This window comes from Lissotriton vulgaris, chromosome 1_1 (assembly GCF_964263255.1).
Source record: "Lissotriton vulgaris chromosome 1_1, aLisVul1.2, whole genome shotgun sequence".
In the NCBI taxonomy this organism is placed as follows: Eukaryota; Metazoa; Chordata; class Amphibia; order Caudata; family Salamandridae; genus Lissotriton; species Lissotriton vulgaris.
This window is the reverse complement of record NC_141685.1, coordinates 603,569,766-603,584,893: the sequence shown is the minus strand read 5'-3', so window position 1 is coordinate 603,584,893 and position 15,128 is coordinate 603,569,766. Positions and strand designations below refer to the sequence as shown.

Sequence of the window (15,128 nt, the reverse complement as noted above, 5' to 3'; positions counted from 1 at the left end):
TTCTGTTGTAGCGCTTGGAAGCGATTGATTAGCTATTTTTAGCGCATGGAGCGCTTTAAATTTCCTTTAGCGCTTGGGGAGCGATTTATTTGTGGAAGCCGGTGCCCACCCGGCATTTACCCCAGATTGCCGTGTCTTTGAAATCGCCGACGCAGCCTCGGTAGCGCGACCAGAGCCCTGGGCTCGTCAGGAGGGCCGCGCTGCCATTGGCTGGCCCCAAGAAGAGTTTCCGCACCGGGATTGGCTGACCGGCCCGTGATTCCCTGATGACACGTCCCCGGGCCGCGCCGTGATTGGCTTCCAGCCCGGGGAGAGAGAGGAAGATGGCGGTGGCTGCTGCGGGGCTCCCGTGACCGAGAGGGAGCCCAGAGAGAGAGAAGCATGGCGGTCGTTGCCGGTCTCCCGGCAGAGGAGGGAGACCGGAGATGTGCCCAGGAGTTGCCGGCTACGAGGCTCCGGTGCGGGAGAGCACCACTCGTGGCACCCGAGCAGGGGAGCAGGTCGGCTGGAGGCGCAGGCGGGGCTCCGTTGTTGCAGGAGAGCCCCGCCGTCCAGAAGAAAGGACCGGAGTCCCCCAAGAACCGCCCGATGAGTGAAGGAGGGCTGGTGGGGGCTCCGGTAGTGCCACAGGGGAGCTGGTCCCAACCTGGCTCCCGTTCTGAGCGGGCCCGCCGTTGCGGGCCGCTCCAACCAGCGAGGCCTCAGTGTTTAAGAGCCCCCGAGGCTCCTGGTGCATATTTGATTTACGAGCCAGCGAGGCTCGAGGGCCATTTTGTGCTTATAGCCAAGGAGGCTCCAGGGGGCACAGTTGTTTTGAGGGCATGAGGGCTCCATGGAGCCTATTTTGTTTTAGAGCCTGTGTGGCTCCAGCATTTGACTATGGGTAGTCCCAGAGCCTGTGTGGCTCCAACGTGCGCAGAGTTTAAGAGCCTCTGAGGCTCCAACAGTGGGCGCAGTTTTGCTTCCTGAGGGCTAGTGAGAGCCCTGCCGCAGTTTTGTCTCCAGCTGCCTAGCAATTAGTGGGCAGCTGCACCGTTTAGACTCAATTGGAGAGAGAGTCCATGTGTGGGACAGAGGTGGCACAGTGGTGCCAGGCCTGCTACAGCTGCGCAGCACTTAGTGCCAGCTGCAACGTTTAGGCCCTTGTGATTGTTCCCAGGTGCCCAGCAAGTAGTGGGCGCCTGCAACGTTTAGGTTTTGCGCCAGTGGCGCACCCTGACTGGGGCTGCTTGGCAGCGCGCCCTGACATTCTTGACACAGGGCTCTTTTAGTCCCTTTATTAGATGGGGGCTGGTATGTGATTTCTGCGCAATGTGATTTCTATGTTTTTAATAGTAATTGCTAAGGTGTTTTTGCGCTATTGAGTTATGTTCTGGCACCTCTGAATGTTTTTATGCATCATGTGTCTTCCTGGATTTTACACCTCTGAATGTGTTGGTTTATGCATCATCTGTTTCTCCTTCCCTACACCTCTGAATGTTTTTAGGCATCATGTGTCTTCCTTGTCCCTGCGCTGCACCTCTGAATGTTTTAGGCATCATGTGTTTTCTTGCGCTGCACCTCTGAATGTGTTTTATTGCATCATGTGCTTTGTTCTGAACACCGCTGAATGTGTAGGTTTATGCATCATGTGTTTCCCTTGTCTTACACCTCTGAATGTTTTTAGGCATCATGTGTTTTTCCTTTATTACTCCTCAGCATGTTTTTCAAGCATCATGGGTAATATGTCCTTGTTTATACCCCTAGGTGCTGTGTGATACTTAGGTGGTTGTTCTTTTTAGTACAGGTGGTCCTAGTGAGGTCCTGGTTCCTGTTACCAGTGGTTACTGGTTGTGTGCCATAGTTGCTAATTTGTGCTACTATGATTTTTATTCTTTATTATTTATTCTAGAAGTGCTATTTCTGATTCTGACAGTGGCCCACGTGGCCCTGTCTTGTGTACATAATCCCTTGTGAATATTGCCCGTGCCAGTTGGCACCATGTATTTTGTGTGATACTATCTGATGTGTTTTTACAATACAAAAGTTATTTTATAATAACCTTGTGTGGAGTCTCTTTTGTGGTGTGCCTAGTATGTTGTTGCTGTTGTGTGCTGGCGCAAACGCTTTACACATTGCCTCCGAGTTTAGCCTTACTGCTCGTGCCAAGCTACCACGGGGTGAGCAGGGGTTATCTTGGCGTGTGACTCCCTTGCCCTGACTAGAATGGTGGTTTCTGCCTGGCTTTGGCGTCAGCCTTAGTCTACCAGAAATAGCCAGTTCTAACACCCCCCTTCTTACTATCACGAAGCATTGCGGTGATATAGGATGCTGTCTTGCCCACAGTCAGCTTAAACAATTCAATGGGCAAGCCATTAGTGCCCGATGCCTTCCAACCGTGTAAATCGTGGATGGCTTTTTTGACCTCTGTGACTGTGATGTCTAGGTCAAGATCGGAGCGCTCCTCGTCAGTGATCAAGGGCAAAGAAATATCCTGCAAAAGCGAGGAAGCCTCCTCCTCCTCCTTATGTGGAGTTCGAGACGTATAGAGTGACGGGTAGTATTGACCGAATGCATCCGCTATGTCCTGGGGGGCAGTGAGGCAGGAGTGAGAGTGCGTCTCTATTTCAACCAGAACTCTACGGGCCTGATCTCTACGATCTAGCCAGGCTAACAGTTTGCCAGCCTGGTCACCGACATCCTAGATTCTACTGAGTGTGGCCCTGTGGTGCGCCTCTGCAGCTTCAGTTGCCAAGTCTGTATATTCCTTGACTTTAATGCGCAATATCTGCCGTACCTCCGCTGAGTCGTCAAGCAGGAGGGATTCCTCCAAAGATAGGATTTCTCCCTCTAAGCGAGTCATTCTGCACACTTCTGTCCCGAGGTCTGAGCCAGAGCCACTCCCCGTATCACAGTCTTATATGCTTCCCATAGTGTTGTCAAAAAGTCTAGAGTCCCTTTGTTCTCCTTGAAATAAAGGTCTGATTCACTGACGTTCTTATCCCTGATTGGGGGGGTCGTAAGGTACCAGGAGTTGATCGGGGCTACATGGCCAACTATGGGCTCGCCCACCTCCAAGCGACACTGGATAGTTGAGTGGTCCGAGATTCCCCTTGCCAAATGCTGTATGTCCTTCACACTGCCAAGTTGATGGTGCAAGCGTCAATACATAGTCTATACGGGACATAGAATATCCTGCAACATAGGTTCTGGTGGGCATTTTGCTTCTGTGGAAGAGCTCTGTGTGTCCCTGCCCTTTCTGCCAAGCATATTTTTCCAGCTTCGTCTGGAGCGCATTGCGGCCGCCACGGCCACTCGCCATGTTGTTTTCGGCACCTCAGTCGCAGCCGGGCAAACAGGAGGGGTTAAGCTGGCTACTCATCGCTGGCTGCGTATGGATCCAGCTCCAAACCAGCTTGTCGGGTTCTGCCAGCCAGATACCGCCAGCAGCAGTGGTAAATGATGCGTGCCCTTCAGAGAGGGGGTGTGGGGCTGCAGCACAATCCCGGCGTTACGGAGTTCAAGACCGGTATGCCCGGAGTGTGCTCTGTGATACAAGGAGCAATGTGAGGCCTTGGCGGTGGTGCTGGCACCGTGTCACTGCAGCCACCCGCAGAGGGCAAGTTCCAGAAGTGTGTCCCAGCTGTTGAGCACTTCGGCAAAGAGATGTGCAAGAGGCAGATGCAGTCATCCAGGAAGGCCAGGGAACAACAATGTGTGCGGTGGGCACCAGGCACAGTAGTAACGGAGCTCTCCACTCCAACGCCCCAGAGATCGTATCTGACTGATAATAATGAGGCTGCACTCTGTATGTGACCTCTCCGCAGGCATCCGGCCATGCAACACAGGACAATGAGCAGCTGGGAACAGTAGTTGAATCTCTCCTTCCAGGCGCCACACAGCGATCGTGACCGCCGCAGCCCCCAGCGCCGTCGACACAAGGAATCCGTGGCAGTAAGCCGCAGTTAGCTGCTTAATATGTGGTGCGGGGGCCAGCGCCGGTTAGGGTGTATTCAGTGCAGCGGGTAAGCCTCTGCACACCTCCCGCTAGGCCCTGTGAGGCCGATGACGTAGTTCATAGGCCAGCCGCCGCCAGTCCCATGCGCGCACTACCCACCCGGCACCCAAATCACCGGGGACCTCTCCGCCTCACCTCTGGTGGGGGCAGGACGAGCTCAGAGCGCGTCGAAGCACCCCCCCAAGAAGCAGCAGACGGGGCCGCACTGTTGCGGCAGATCAACAGTGTTGGGCGGCGCGTGCCCTCCAGGCCACACCCGATCCTCCGCAGCACTGCTCGGGTCCAGCTCCGGATCGGCAGCTCTCTTCATCGGATCTGCTCTGAACGCGGCTGGATGACCCTCCTTCCTCCCGGGAACCATCGACTGCCGTTTCAGGTATATTTTAACTGTGGCAAACGGATGTTTAGGGAGTGTAATGAGGGAGCGCTGCTAGTGAGCGGCCATTTCCCCCGGCAGTTGGCCACGCCGCCACCATTTGCTATTCTTACGGAACCGGGACCACGTAGACCTCCTAGAGAGGAGGGTATGAGCTGGGCAAAGGAACCCAGAACCTGGCTCTAGAGCATGTACCAACGGAGCCCTGAAAATGCTCGTCTTCGGCAAGTGAGCACAGTACACACTAATCTATGATACAACACTTATAAGAAAATCTTTAAGTAATGAAACCCATGAAGATGTATTTTACGGACTGTTTAGTTGAGTTATTCGGGAAGAACATATTCCGCTTTGAAATGGGGTGCTCCCTTTGCCTTCCTCCTGATTACTTCTTCAGCTGATATTTTTAAGTGCAGCTACAGGGTTCTCCTGTAACAAATACCAGATCACCAAGTGACCATTTAGTAAATATGAGTTAATAACCAGGTATAGCAGGCAACAGCAGTATGTTTTAATGCTTTTCTAACATTTTATTACAACTACTTTTGCTCCAGTCTTCTCTACACATTGGCAATATTGCTATGAAATTAGACATTGTATGTTGTGGGATTTGGGCCCTAGGCCTCATACTAATCAATGAGGTGACGCAGACACAATCAGTTCAGTTAGATAACTGGCCCTGAGCACTTGCGCTCAGCCCTTTTTATTAGCAAGGTCATCTGACTGATGACGCCTGTGGTGGGTGGGTGTTCAGTGTTGGTTACACCATACTGCAACACTAGAACGTATCCAGTACGATACTACATCCCTCCCAAACTTTAATGAAGGTCCGAACAAAATGAAGTCCGAACCTGTGGGAGAGAATGCAATTTGCAAACAAAACCTAACTCAATGTAGATGACTTCCACATAGCCTCTTCTCTGCTGGTCATCTGCCGGCGAGGGTATCTTTGCAGCCGGGACCACTAGTTCTCCTTGACACGATGTTCGGGTACCCTGTGGATGTGCTCTTTTTGTACTTGCACAATGGAAGTGTGCTTTACAGTCCCTTTCTTCTGACACCGCAGTGAAAAGTGCAGATGGAATGATGGTGGATCATCGGTGTGTTTCTGTCTACTGTATAGTCCTGGTTGAGGTGTTTTCTCCAACTGGTGGCTGTCTCCAACAGAATCTGCAGTTGCAGGATATCCCTCTCACGGATACCCCTCTCTCATGGGTGTCCCCTCTCACTGATTGACCCTGAGGCCCTTTGCTGCCAGGCTTCCACTGGACCGGTGGGCGCCGCCTTGTCGCTCCAAACGCGTTGGAGGAGTCGAGTCCCTTCTCCGTGTCCGACGCTCCACCTGAAAAGGGTGTTGTTGGCACGTGTTCTGTCACATGCTACCTTTGTTCTCCAAAAGCAAGCTTCAACGGTCCATCTCTCGTTTTGGGTTCCGCTGCCACCAGTGTCCCTGAGGCCTCTGCCCCTTGGATAGCCACGGTCGTATGTCCGTTTCATCCCAGAGGTGGCTGTTACCAAAGGACCGGCCTGCTCGTCTCTGTCGTTCCCGGGTGACCTTCGGGTTTGCACGTAGATGTGTACTCCCAATGGTGCTGATGTTTTCCAGGTATTGTGTTCGGATGTCCCTACATCTTTTCACTTTCCCCATCGGGTATTCCCCTTCTGGTGTGTGTTGTGGTGTTCCGCCAAATACACTTCTTTGCTCTTCTCCTTTCCTCTTCAGGTGTTCCCTTTCTGGTGTGTTTTGTGTTGATCTATCACGCACACATCTTTTCTCTTCTCCTTCCTCTCTTCTTTCTTCGCGACTCGCTCTGGTCTTCTATCTGATTGGTCTTCCCTCACCAGGCGTCTCCGTGTAGCGTGCACTCTACCCGGGTCTCCCTGGTCTTGTCCTCTCCTAGGACACAATCTTCATATCCATCGTGACTGGACCTGTCGTCACAACCTTCTTTTGCTCGATTACTTATGACTTTTAGTTGATTCCATTAGACTTCGCTTCAGTCTTCTTCCTGGTCCTCTTCGTGGGCATTTCCTTGGTCGTTTTCTTCACAGATATCTTATCCGTTCTTCTTGTTGGATGTCTTTGTCAGATCTCTTCGCTCTCTGACTTCTTGCAGGTCAGCATCATCCTTGCGACCAAACTGGCGGGTCTGCTTCTTCCTCCTTGCGACCAACTGGGTGGTCGGCTTCTTCTTCCTTGCAACCTACTGGGTGGTCGGCTTCTTCCTCCTTGCGACCAACTGGGTGGCCGGCTTCTTCCTCCTTGCGACCAACTGGGTGGCCGGTTTTTTCCTCTTTGCGACCAATGGGGTGGTCTGCTTCTTCTTCCTTGTGACCAACGGGGTGGTCTGCTTCTTCCTCCTTGCGACCAACTGGGTGGTCAGCTTCTTCCTCATTGTGGTTCTTCAATGCTTCCGGTGGCCTGCGCAACCGCTCCGTCGTCTCTCCACAATTGCAGTGCTTCGGCGCGCTTCTGACTGCGCTCTCCTGTCCCTTCTGTGACTTGCTGCTTTGGGCGGTTGTCTTTTAGTCTTGCCTCTGCAGTGATTACCTGTTGCCACTAGGCATCACCGCACTCTCCATCTTCGGCCCTGGCAGTCTCTGTTCAGCTTTGAGTTAGCTTTCACTCTTCCATTTGATATCCCCGGCTGTCTCCGGTTTTCCTTTGCCGAAGGTGGAGGGAGGGGGGCGGGGGGCTTGCTTACTTCTTTTCCAATGGAATGACAATGTCTTCGGGTCTGCCTGCCCCTTCAGTCGGATCCTGTCCGCTGTCCTCATTCGCTTTGAGTAACGTACCCACAACTGCCTCTGTGTGGAGTTCCTGCACTCCTGGCGCGTTCGTGCACAATGTCTCTTCATCCACAAGGCTGTGTAATGCCTTGGCACCACTCTGGCGTGACAGCTTTATTTCAAACTCACTTTATGCACTTGGCAGCTGTAATGAGGAGGTGGTTTCAGTTGCACCTTGCTGATGTTCTTTGGGTGCTGGCCTGTCCCTTCACTGAAGGCTTTTGCATTTCCCCCAACCTCACTTTTAGACTGCAGCAGCTCTTCCTGTGCTGCACTACTCACGTCCTGGGACATATTTATTTTACTGAATGAACCTCCTGGTCTTCGTGGCAGCTTTCCATTCCCTGACTCCTCTCTGTAGGTAATAGCAGCCTGGAACTGTCTCTGAGCACCCTCCGTGCTCTCCAGTCACTGTCCCTGTTCTGCTGCACTTTACTTGATCAGCTGGTGCGTTACCGCGAGATGGCCACTAGGTGGCAGTGCAGGGTTATCTATGGTAGTTTGCAGTCCAGTCTCTCCTCGCTCTCTGGAATCTCCCTCTGTTCAATGGTTCTTCCTTTGCCGAGTGCACGAGTATCGTTGGAGTAGAGGGAAGGAGGACAATCAACTTGTGGTGAAAGGTTTCATGTGGCTTTCCTTCCGATGGTGACACATTGCCTTAGTCTCTGGCTTGTGCACACACACGGCTGGGGCGCTTCACCGCTATCACTATTTTCACTACCTGCAGAGCTCCGATGGGCCAGAGAGGCTTCACCCCCGCTGAGGGCTTCTCCTCACTGTCTCTTTGCTCTTGTGGCCGCTCCTGCCTACAGTTGCTTCCCGGGGACACAGGGGTGGCCAGATGTCACATGAGGACTCCAGCTACACTACGGTGAGTGTTTCTCTTACTCATAGAGTCTTCCCGCCCCTCGCAGCAGGCCTTTAATTTTCACGGTCTGCGCAGGGGGTGCTGGTTCTGCTCCGCTTGGCCCAGGGCCATACGCTTTCTCCTTTCTGCTCCCTCTCCCACCAGCGGCAGCTTCATTCAGTTTGCACGCTGCGCGGGGGTGCGGGAAGGTCAGTGTTTACTTACGGCCGGTGCAGGTTCCCGCTGGCCTTGATTCAACTCGGGGCATGTTGCGGGGGCTGAAGGAGCGGGGTGAGCTCTCTATGGCCTCCAATTGTGTAGGGTCACTTCTCTTCACGTCTCCCCTTCTGCCATTCCTCACCTTCGGCCGGCGGGCCCTTTCATCCACGCAGGTGGGCTCCACGTGTTCCTCCTCACATGCTGGGGTCACTCCGACGCGGCCAATGCGTGTGGGCTCCGTTCGGCTGGGTCTGCTCTCCACGTCGCTTCAGCCCAGAGGGGGGGCGGCTCACTGCGGGCTCATAAGGTGCGGGGTAGGCTCCCGACTCCTCACTTTCGCCCAGGACACATCTCACGCCCACGGGTCTTCGCGTCAGTGCGGGGTGGCTCCTGGTCACCGTCTTTACGACTGGGGCTCTTCACAAGAATATCCTGACCATGTTGTCTGTTATTCTGAACTTGCAGCAGATGTCATCATGAGACCTATTGACCTCATTTGTGGATAATGCTTACAATTAAATCTTATCATTTCAACGTTTCATTGGAGCAAACAACTACATAATGGATGTGCACATTCGAATACTCCCTCCATGCAAAACTGTTGTTACAAGTAAGTAACTTATGCCCTTATGTTTTTTACCTACAAGACCAATTTCATTTTACTTCTGGTTTGTGGCCAATAAAACAGATTTTTGCAGCCAACTACAAAGACTATCCAATTTGTTTAAACGGTGCTGCACCTTTATGGAGCAATAGAAATGTTTTTGTGTGTAGGAAAAACCCTTGGAAAAGACAAATTTCCCACTCAAAATTCAGGTATGATGGATGTAAATGTGGGTTGGGTGATTTTGTGAAATTTGCTTATTTGCATAATTCAGGCTGTACTCTGGAACTTTACATATCTAATGTTATAGCGGGGAATAGTAACATATCTTTATATACAGCTCTTTGCATAAGCAAAGTCTGTGGAATGTGGGTCTTTGTTATTCCTCTGTATTTTAACATGCTAATGCATGCCATGTGAACAAGATGTATTAATAAACAGTTCTGTGCAATTTACAAGGACAATTTCGTTTTTGAAGTATCAATATATTTTTGCTTACAATAATATTCAGTTTACATTTTTTAAACCTTCAGGACATTGAGTTACATGAAGTTGCTTCATCAACTAACATCTGGAAAAGTCATCATGAGTTGGTTGTTGAAGAAAGAACAGAATTGCAAGTGAAGATTGAATCACTGACACAGTAAGGAAAGATCCTGTCTTCTAAATAGTGAACAAGAATGGTCAACTGAATTGTTTGAATACATTTACCTTTGCTGGTGTGATTGAAAGTGGTTTCAGGTACTAAAGGAAGCAATCCTATTTATTAATAATATGAACCTGCAATGGGTCCAAGGATCTTCGATTAATGTTTGGAAAATTAGGTCCTCTCCCATAGTGTAAAATGTTCTTTGTATGCATATGGTAAAAAGATATACACTTAGACTGATTGGAAATGTTATCCTTTTAAAGAAATTTGGTCTACCTCAACTAAACAAATCAAAGAACGTGAAGTGGAGACCTTACAGACAGTCAAGCTAGAGAATTTTGTGCTCCAAATAGGTTTTCTCACCCTCTAAAAATCTTGCGCATTATTTATTACAGATGGTAACTAAAATGAGCACATAATTTTGCAGTAGAAAGCAGAAGTCCTTATAATGTGTTTTCATATGGCACACCATCATCAGACAAATTACTTTTTTTTATGAGTTAACTTGGTTTAGGAGATTATTGACCATTTTCCACCAATTACTTGTTCAGGGAAAGATTAAGGAACAAACAAAAAAACAGCTAGTCCTCTATTTCACTACGGTGTTCTCTGGCAGAACTATATGCCCTCCCTACATCCCTGTCTTTATATTGATGATTCTTTTGCACTCCTATATTAAGATATTCCACTGGCAAGCACACTACAGGAGTTGTGCTCTGTGTCTCACTTCTAAATAAAACATCAAGCTAAGTTGCTCTGCCTAAGATTATCTTGCCCAGCTACTTACATTGCCTCTTACCAGGTGACCCAGTCAGTCCATCCGGCACTTATCTTCCACATAGTGCCATGGACATCTGGACTGACTGTGCCATCGCTTCACCATCGCTCTCAGTTACAGTAATGTCAAATCTCAAATTTGAAATCCACAATAAAACTGAAGCGCCATCTGGAGATCCCGAGCATTTTGAGCCCTGGGATTCTTAGCCTTTGAACTCCAGAGACTAATTGCTACGTATTGCTATTTAGCCCCAAGCTTGAAGAAGTGCAAAGAGGTAGGGGCACACGTGAAAAGCAGATCAAAAAACAACAAAAATAAATGCAAACCAGAAATTCTGCGCAGTTGCAAAACTTCCATCGGCCACATAAGACTGCCAAACAACAACAAGCCAAAATGTTATATCCCAAAGAAGGAAGATGAGGGAATCCGGCTCTGTCTCAATCTGAGGGAAAGTTGGAGGGGCATGAAGAGCCCGAGGTGGCCACATCGGGCAGGTCCCGTAGCATCTTGACATATCAGTCGGGAAAAAATCAAGAATCTCATAAGAAAGCACAGCAAGGACATGTCCCAAAGTCAGTCAATCGGAATAACTGTGAGACCAGAGACATTGGCGATGTAAGAGTCTATTTTAAGCAGCCTCTTAAAGAAGCCATAATGTATATGCAAGAAATCCCTTGTAAGAGTTCTGAGAGCTCAAAATCCTATAACCAGCGTGAGGATTTGCAAGTAAGTACACCGCCCTCGGTTGATCCATACCCAGAAATTATAATTCAAGGGAGGGTTCCAGCCCTAGTAAAAACAACTTCACCCCTTCCTCAAAGGGTGTCTCAAAGGGCACCTCAAGAAAACCATCAGGATAACTTGCAAAATAATAACCTAATCCAGAGTGTGCCCAGATCCCCTGATAGTATCCCCGACAACTTGAAGTTAGCCGGGGCCAATCAAGAATCAGCCGAACGGCTGGTGCCTTTGGACTCTTGAGAGGACAAAGCCTCTGCCCCAACCTATGATTCAACGCAGATTATACTAGAATCTCCAATCTGGATTTTGTCCACCAGCACTGTGAGCTTTTCATCCCAGTGCATAAGCCTATTGTGCCCGTTGTCCCTCGAAATAGATACAATAGAACCCAATGACACACGGTAGCCCGGTGCCCAAACGTTTAAGTTTGACTTTCCACTACCTGCTTCTACACCAACTCCAGTACCCTGTAAGCAAATGTCTAATAACCACCTTATAGACCCTTATCAGAATAATGCTAGGGGCTGTCCAGTTAACACTCCTATAATGTCCATAAACACTAGCAGAGCCAGTCACGACGATCTCAATCAACTGCAAAACTTACAACAAAAGTTACATGAAATCAAAAGAAAGCGAACGTGCACAACTGGTAGCTCCAAAAACTTAAACTCAACACCCCTACATTGTCAAAACAAGACCAGTGACTCTCTAAACTCTGAACTCCGGCTTAGGGAGCCATGTTATACTCCCATCACACACAAGGTTGAGATGCTTCTCTCAGATACCAACCAAGCCTTGAATTCAATGGGTAGCGCTGCTCACATGCATGCAGATAAACTGGATGCTCAATTAAACATCCTGCAGTTGATAGCTGGTCTAATAACCAAAATTGACACTAAACTAGACCAACTAAACTCCCTGATATGCAGAGCCCAAAATTAATATAGCGTCAAGCAAAAGTATTAAAAAAATTAGATCCACTCCCTCTCAGCCCCCATTGAACCAACACTCCCATTGGCCCATTTCAATAAAACAACAATCCCATAGTATAGAGCACCCTGGGGACATTGAGATTGACTCCAAAGCAAGACCTCAGACCAATGTTAATGGCCCCCCTGATTGCATAGAACAGCGGACCTCTTTCACACAAGATCATCAGATAAAAAGTCTGAAAATTGTTGACAGGCAAGACCTCGAATCCACCCCAAACAAAATACACACAACAAACGGCGCTGATAACTCCACTCAAGAAAATCCCTTTAAAGTAATAACCTCCTGAGCCCATACTGTAAAAGGACATAACAATCTGCCTGATTCCATTGAAGATAACAACGGTACCCCCGGACAAAGGACACATCTGTCCAGGAAAAGCAAGAAGAGACTAAAGAAATTAAACCACGCTAGGAAAAAGAATGGAGTGTTACTACGCTGGCTCAGACCTGATGACAAGGATTCGAAATCCAACACAGTCTTAGTACCCAGCAAAAACAACGATGGAGTAGGAATTCTAGACACATGCCTTTCACTATAAACAACCGTTGTGCAAAGTATGGATCAATGTAAGCCAGAACCTCCTCAATGCACCACATTCAGCCCAAAGGAGAAAACTGGGATCGGTATGGAAAGAAAAGAATCCAATGCCAATTGTGGAGAAGCCCAAAAGACCTCGGATAAACCCACCACTAAACATGGTGTGAGAAAGCCCACCGGACGGGATGCCCTCTATGACCCTACAAGCCGAATTGATTTAAGACACCCTAGTGAAACAGAGAAAGAGGGCCATAATATAAGAAAAGCCACAGAGGAGATAGCCATACAAGTTAAACTTACAGATGGCCCCGAAATGAAAGAAAATAACAAGGCACTGAACTCCTTGGAAAGCGTGGCTGAGAGGCAGGAGTCCCTCCAAGGGAGCACAAAAGAGAAATTAGTACCCTTTGAGGTCAACACGCACTGCCCTAATGTGAACAAACCAGAATGTCTAAACCACCCTCTTAAGACCAAGATGCCCAATGATGATTCAAAAGCAAAACTTTAACATCAAAAGAAACCTGTATTATTCGATACTGGAACAATCCAATCATCGCAAGAAGGTAAAAAGCTAACACTATACCCAGAGAATCTATCCCAAGGGAAATGGGACATCCTCAACAGAGGAAACCTCCTAAATTTATTTTCAAACCTTCCAGGACTAGAAAATATAAAAACAACAGACATTGAAAGTGTCGCCTTTATCGCTCCAGAACAGGGCCAAATAAATGAGACCACGATAGTAACCTTCTACAGTAAAGACATAGCTGCAACCCTACTGTTGAATAAAGATTATCTGGGCGATTGGGGCATTCAGATAAGTCTAGTGACCAAAGCTAAATACCCTGCCTTTCTAAAGTCCCAAACGCCTTAAAGGATCACAACACTCCAACTTTGGCTAACAGTGATATAACCAGCCAACCGCCTACTTCAGTTTTGCATGGATCCTTAGCGGCTAAACAAACAGCGCCTTGGAAAAGGAACCCGCTTCAAATAACAACATCTAGAACAGGAGGCTCCCGCCAATGTGCGCTTAAACGACAGAATTCTCAAGACTGGTCCTGGCTCTCCCATGCCTTAGGGTGAAGCACATAACACCTCAAGTGGACATAAAACTAGTAAAGATACTGTCCACTTCCTTAGTATCTGTTCCTGGAACATCCGAGGGCTAACAAGCGAAAAAGCTGAAAGAGCAACAACCTCTTTTAAAAAAACATGATATTATTGCCCTGCAAGAAACCTGATCCTTACAATCTATCACCTGGGAGGACTACACTGTTTATGAATCCCGTGCAATTGCATCTCAAGTAGGCAGTCATGCGTCAGGAACAACTTAGCCCTAAAGGTCTCCTCAACTTATGAAGGGCAAGGGACTACATTTCCATTAATATCCAGTCACAACCGCTGGGAAAAAATAACATCAAACAACAAACTATTATTCTTGGTTGTATTTATCTACATCCCTCTAAAACTAAGCGAGAGACAACTTTGAGCAAAATTCTCCCCATCATGATAGATTTTTTTGAACATTTCCAGAACGATATGTGACTAATAATGGGAGACTTTAATGCCAACCTAATGGGGACAAGCCTGGACCCCTCCCTTCTAACCTCACTGGACAATCAAATGTGGGCCATCCCAGATATAAAGTGCCAGTACCAATGGAAGGATAATCAAGGGACAAAGGTGGCTGTAAGCTTAAACCAACTGGGGCTCCGCATTCTAAACAGTAGATTAGAGTTAGACTCACGCGCCGCTTACACCCATGTATCAGCTTTCAGAATGGCTACCTTGGATTACATATGTATCTTGTCGCCCATTTCCAATTCGTCCAGGAATTTGTGGTAACCCCCTCATTGGAAAGTGATCATGCCGGATTAACGTGCAAAGGCATATCCAAACAGAGCTTCCGCACAAAAGACTACCTGATTGGTGAAAGAATCAACATTGGAGCCTATAAGAAAAACTACGGTGGACTTTTGACCAACAAGAGGCAGTGGAAGGGAAGGTGGTCAATTTTTTTGGAAAACTTGAATCACAAGCTTAGCTGCCAGCTGACAACACCACTGTGGGAACAGGTAGTGGAGGACCTTAAAAAAAATCTATCTGTAAAGAGAGTTAAAAGCTCAAAAAAGTTCACTTCATCTATACCCCACCACAGCGACTGCCAGTACATTATGCTGAGCATTAAACAGAAATTAAATACTTTACTGCGTAAAAGCACACATACTAACATAGATCACAAATCCCTACGGGAGAAGATATTGACCACCCGTAAAGAGTATAGGTAAACAAGGTTCAAATATAAAAGGATAAAAGAAGAACAGCACTGTACATTTGCCCATGAAATTATAAAATCAAAGGACCAAAAGAGATTTTGGAGCTGGGTAAACAAGATGGCCAGACCAGGCCAACCATCCACCGTAACAAATGTCTCTCCCACTGTTTGGGAGGCCCATATTGAAACTCTTTGCGTTGTGCTCGACAAATATAGTTGGTGTAATTATCATAGCTCTACCCCCTCCAATCCCTACACTGGAACATCACCCACTAGCAAGATCGCCCCCAATGAAGTTGCTCTCATCATAAAATGAATG

The 15,128-nt window shown here is 48.2% G+C and overlaps 1 protein-coding gene across 7 annotated transcripts in view; it reads left to right on the top strand.

Annotated features, from left to right (window-relative positions):
• The window catches only part of ODF2L (outer dense fiber of sperm tails 2 like), a 319,588-nt gene that overhangs the window by 132,594 nt on the left and 171,866 nt on the right, over positions 1–15,128 (top strand). For all 7 annotated transcript variants that reach the window (XM_086954112.1, XM_086954108.1, XM_086954099.1 and 4 more), the window contains exon 8: positions 9,367–9,476. In XM_086954112.1, coding sequence (XP_086810238.1) covers positions 9,367–9,476 — 110 coding nt within the window. The remainder of the gene's footprint in view (positions 1–9,366; positions 9,477–15,128) is intronic.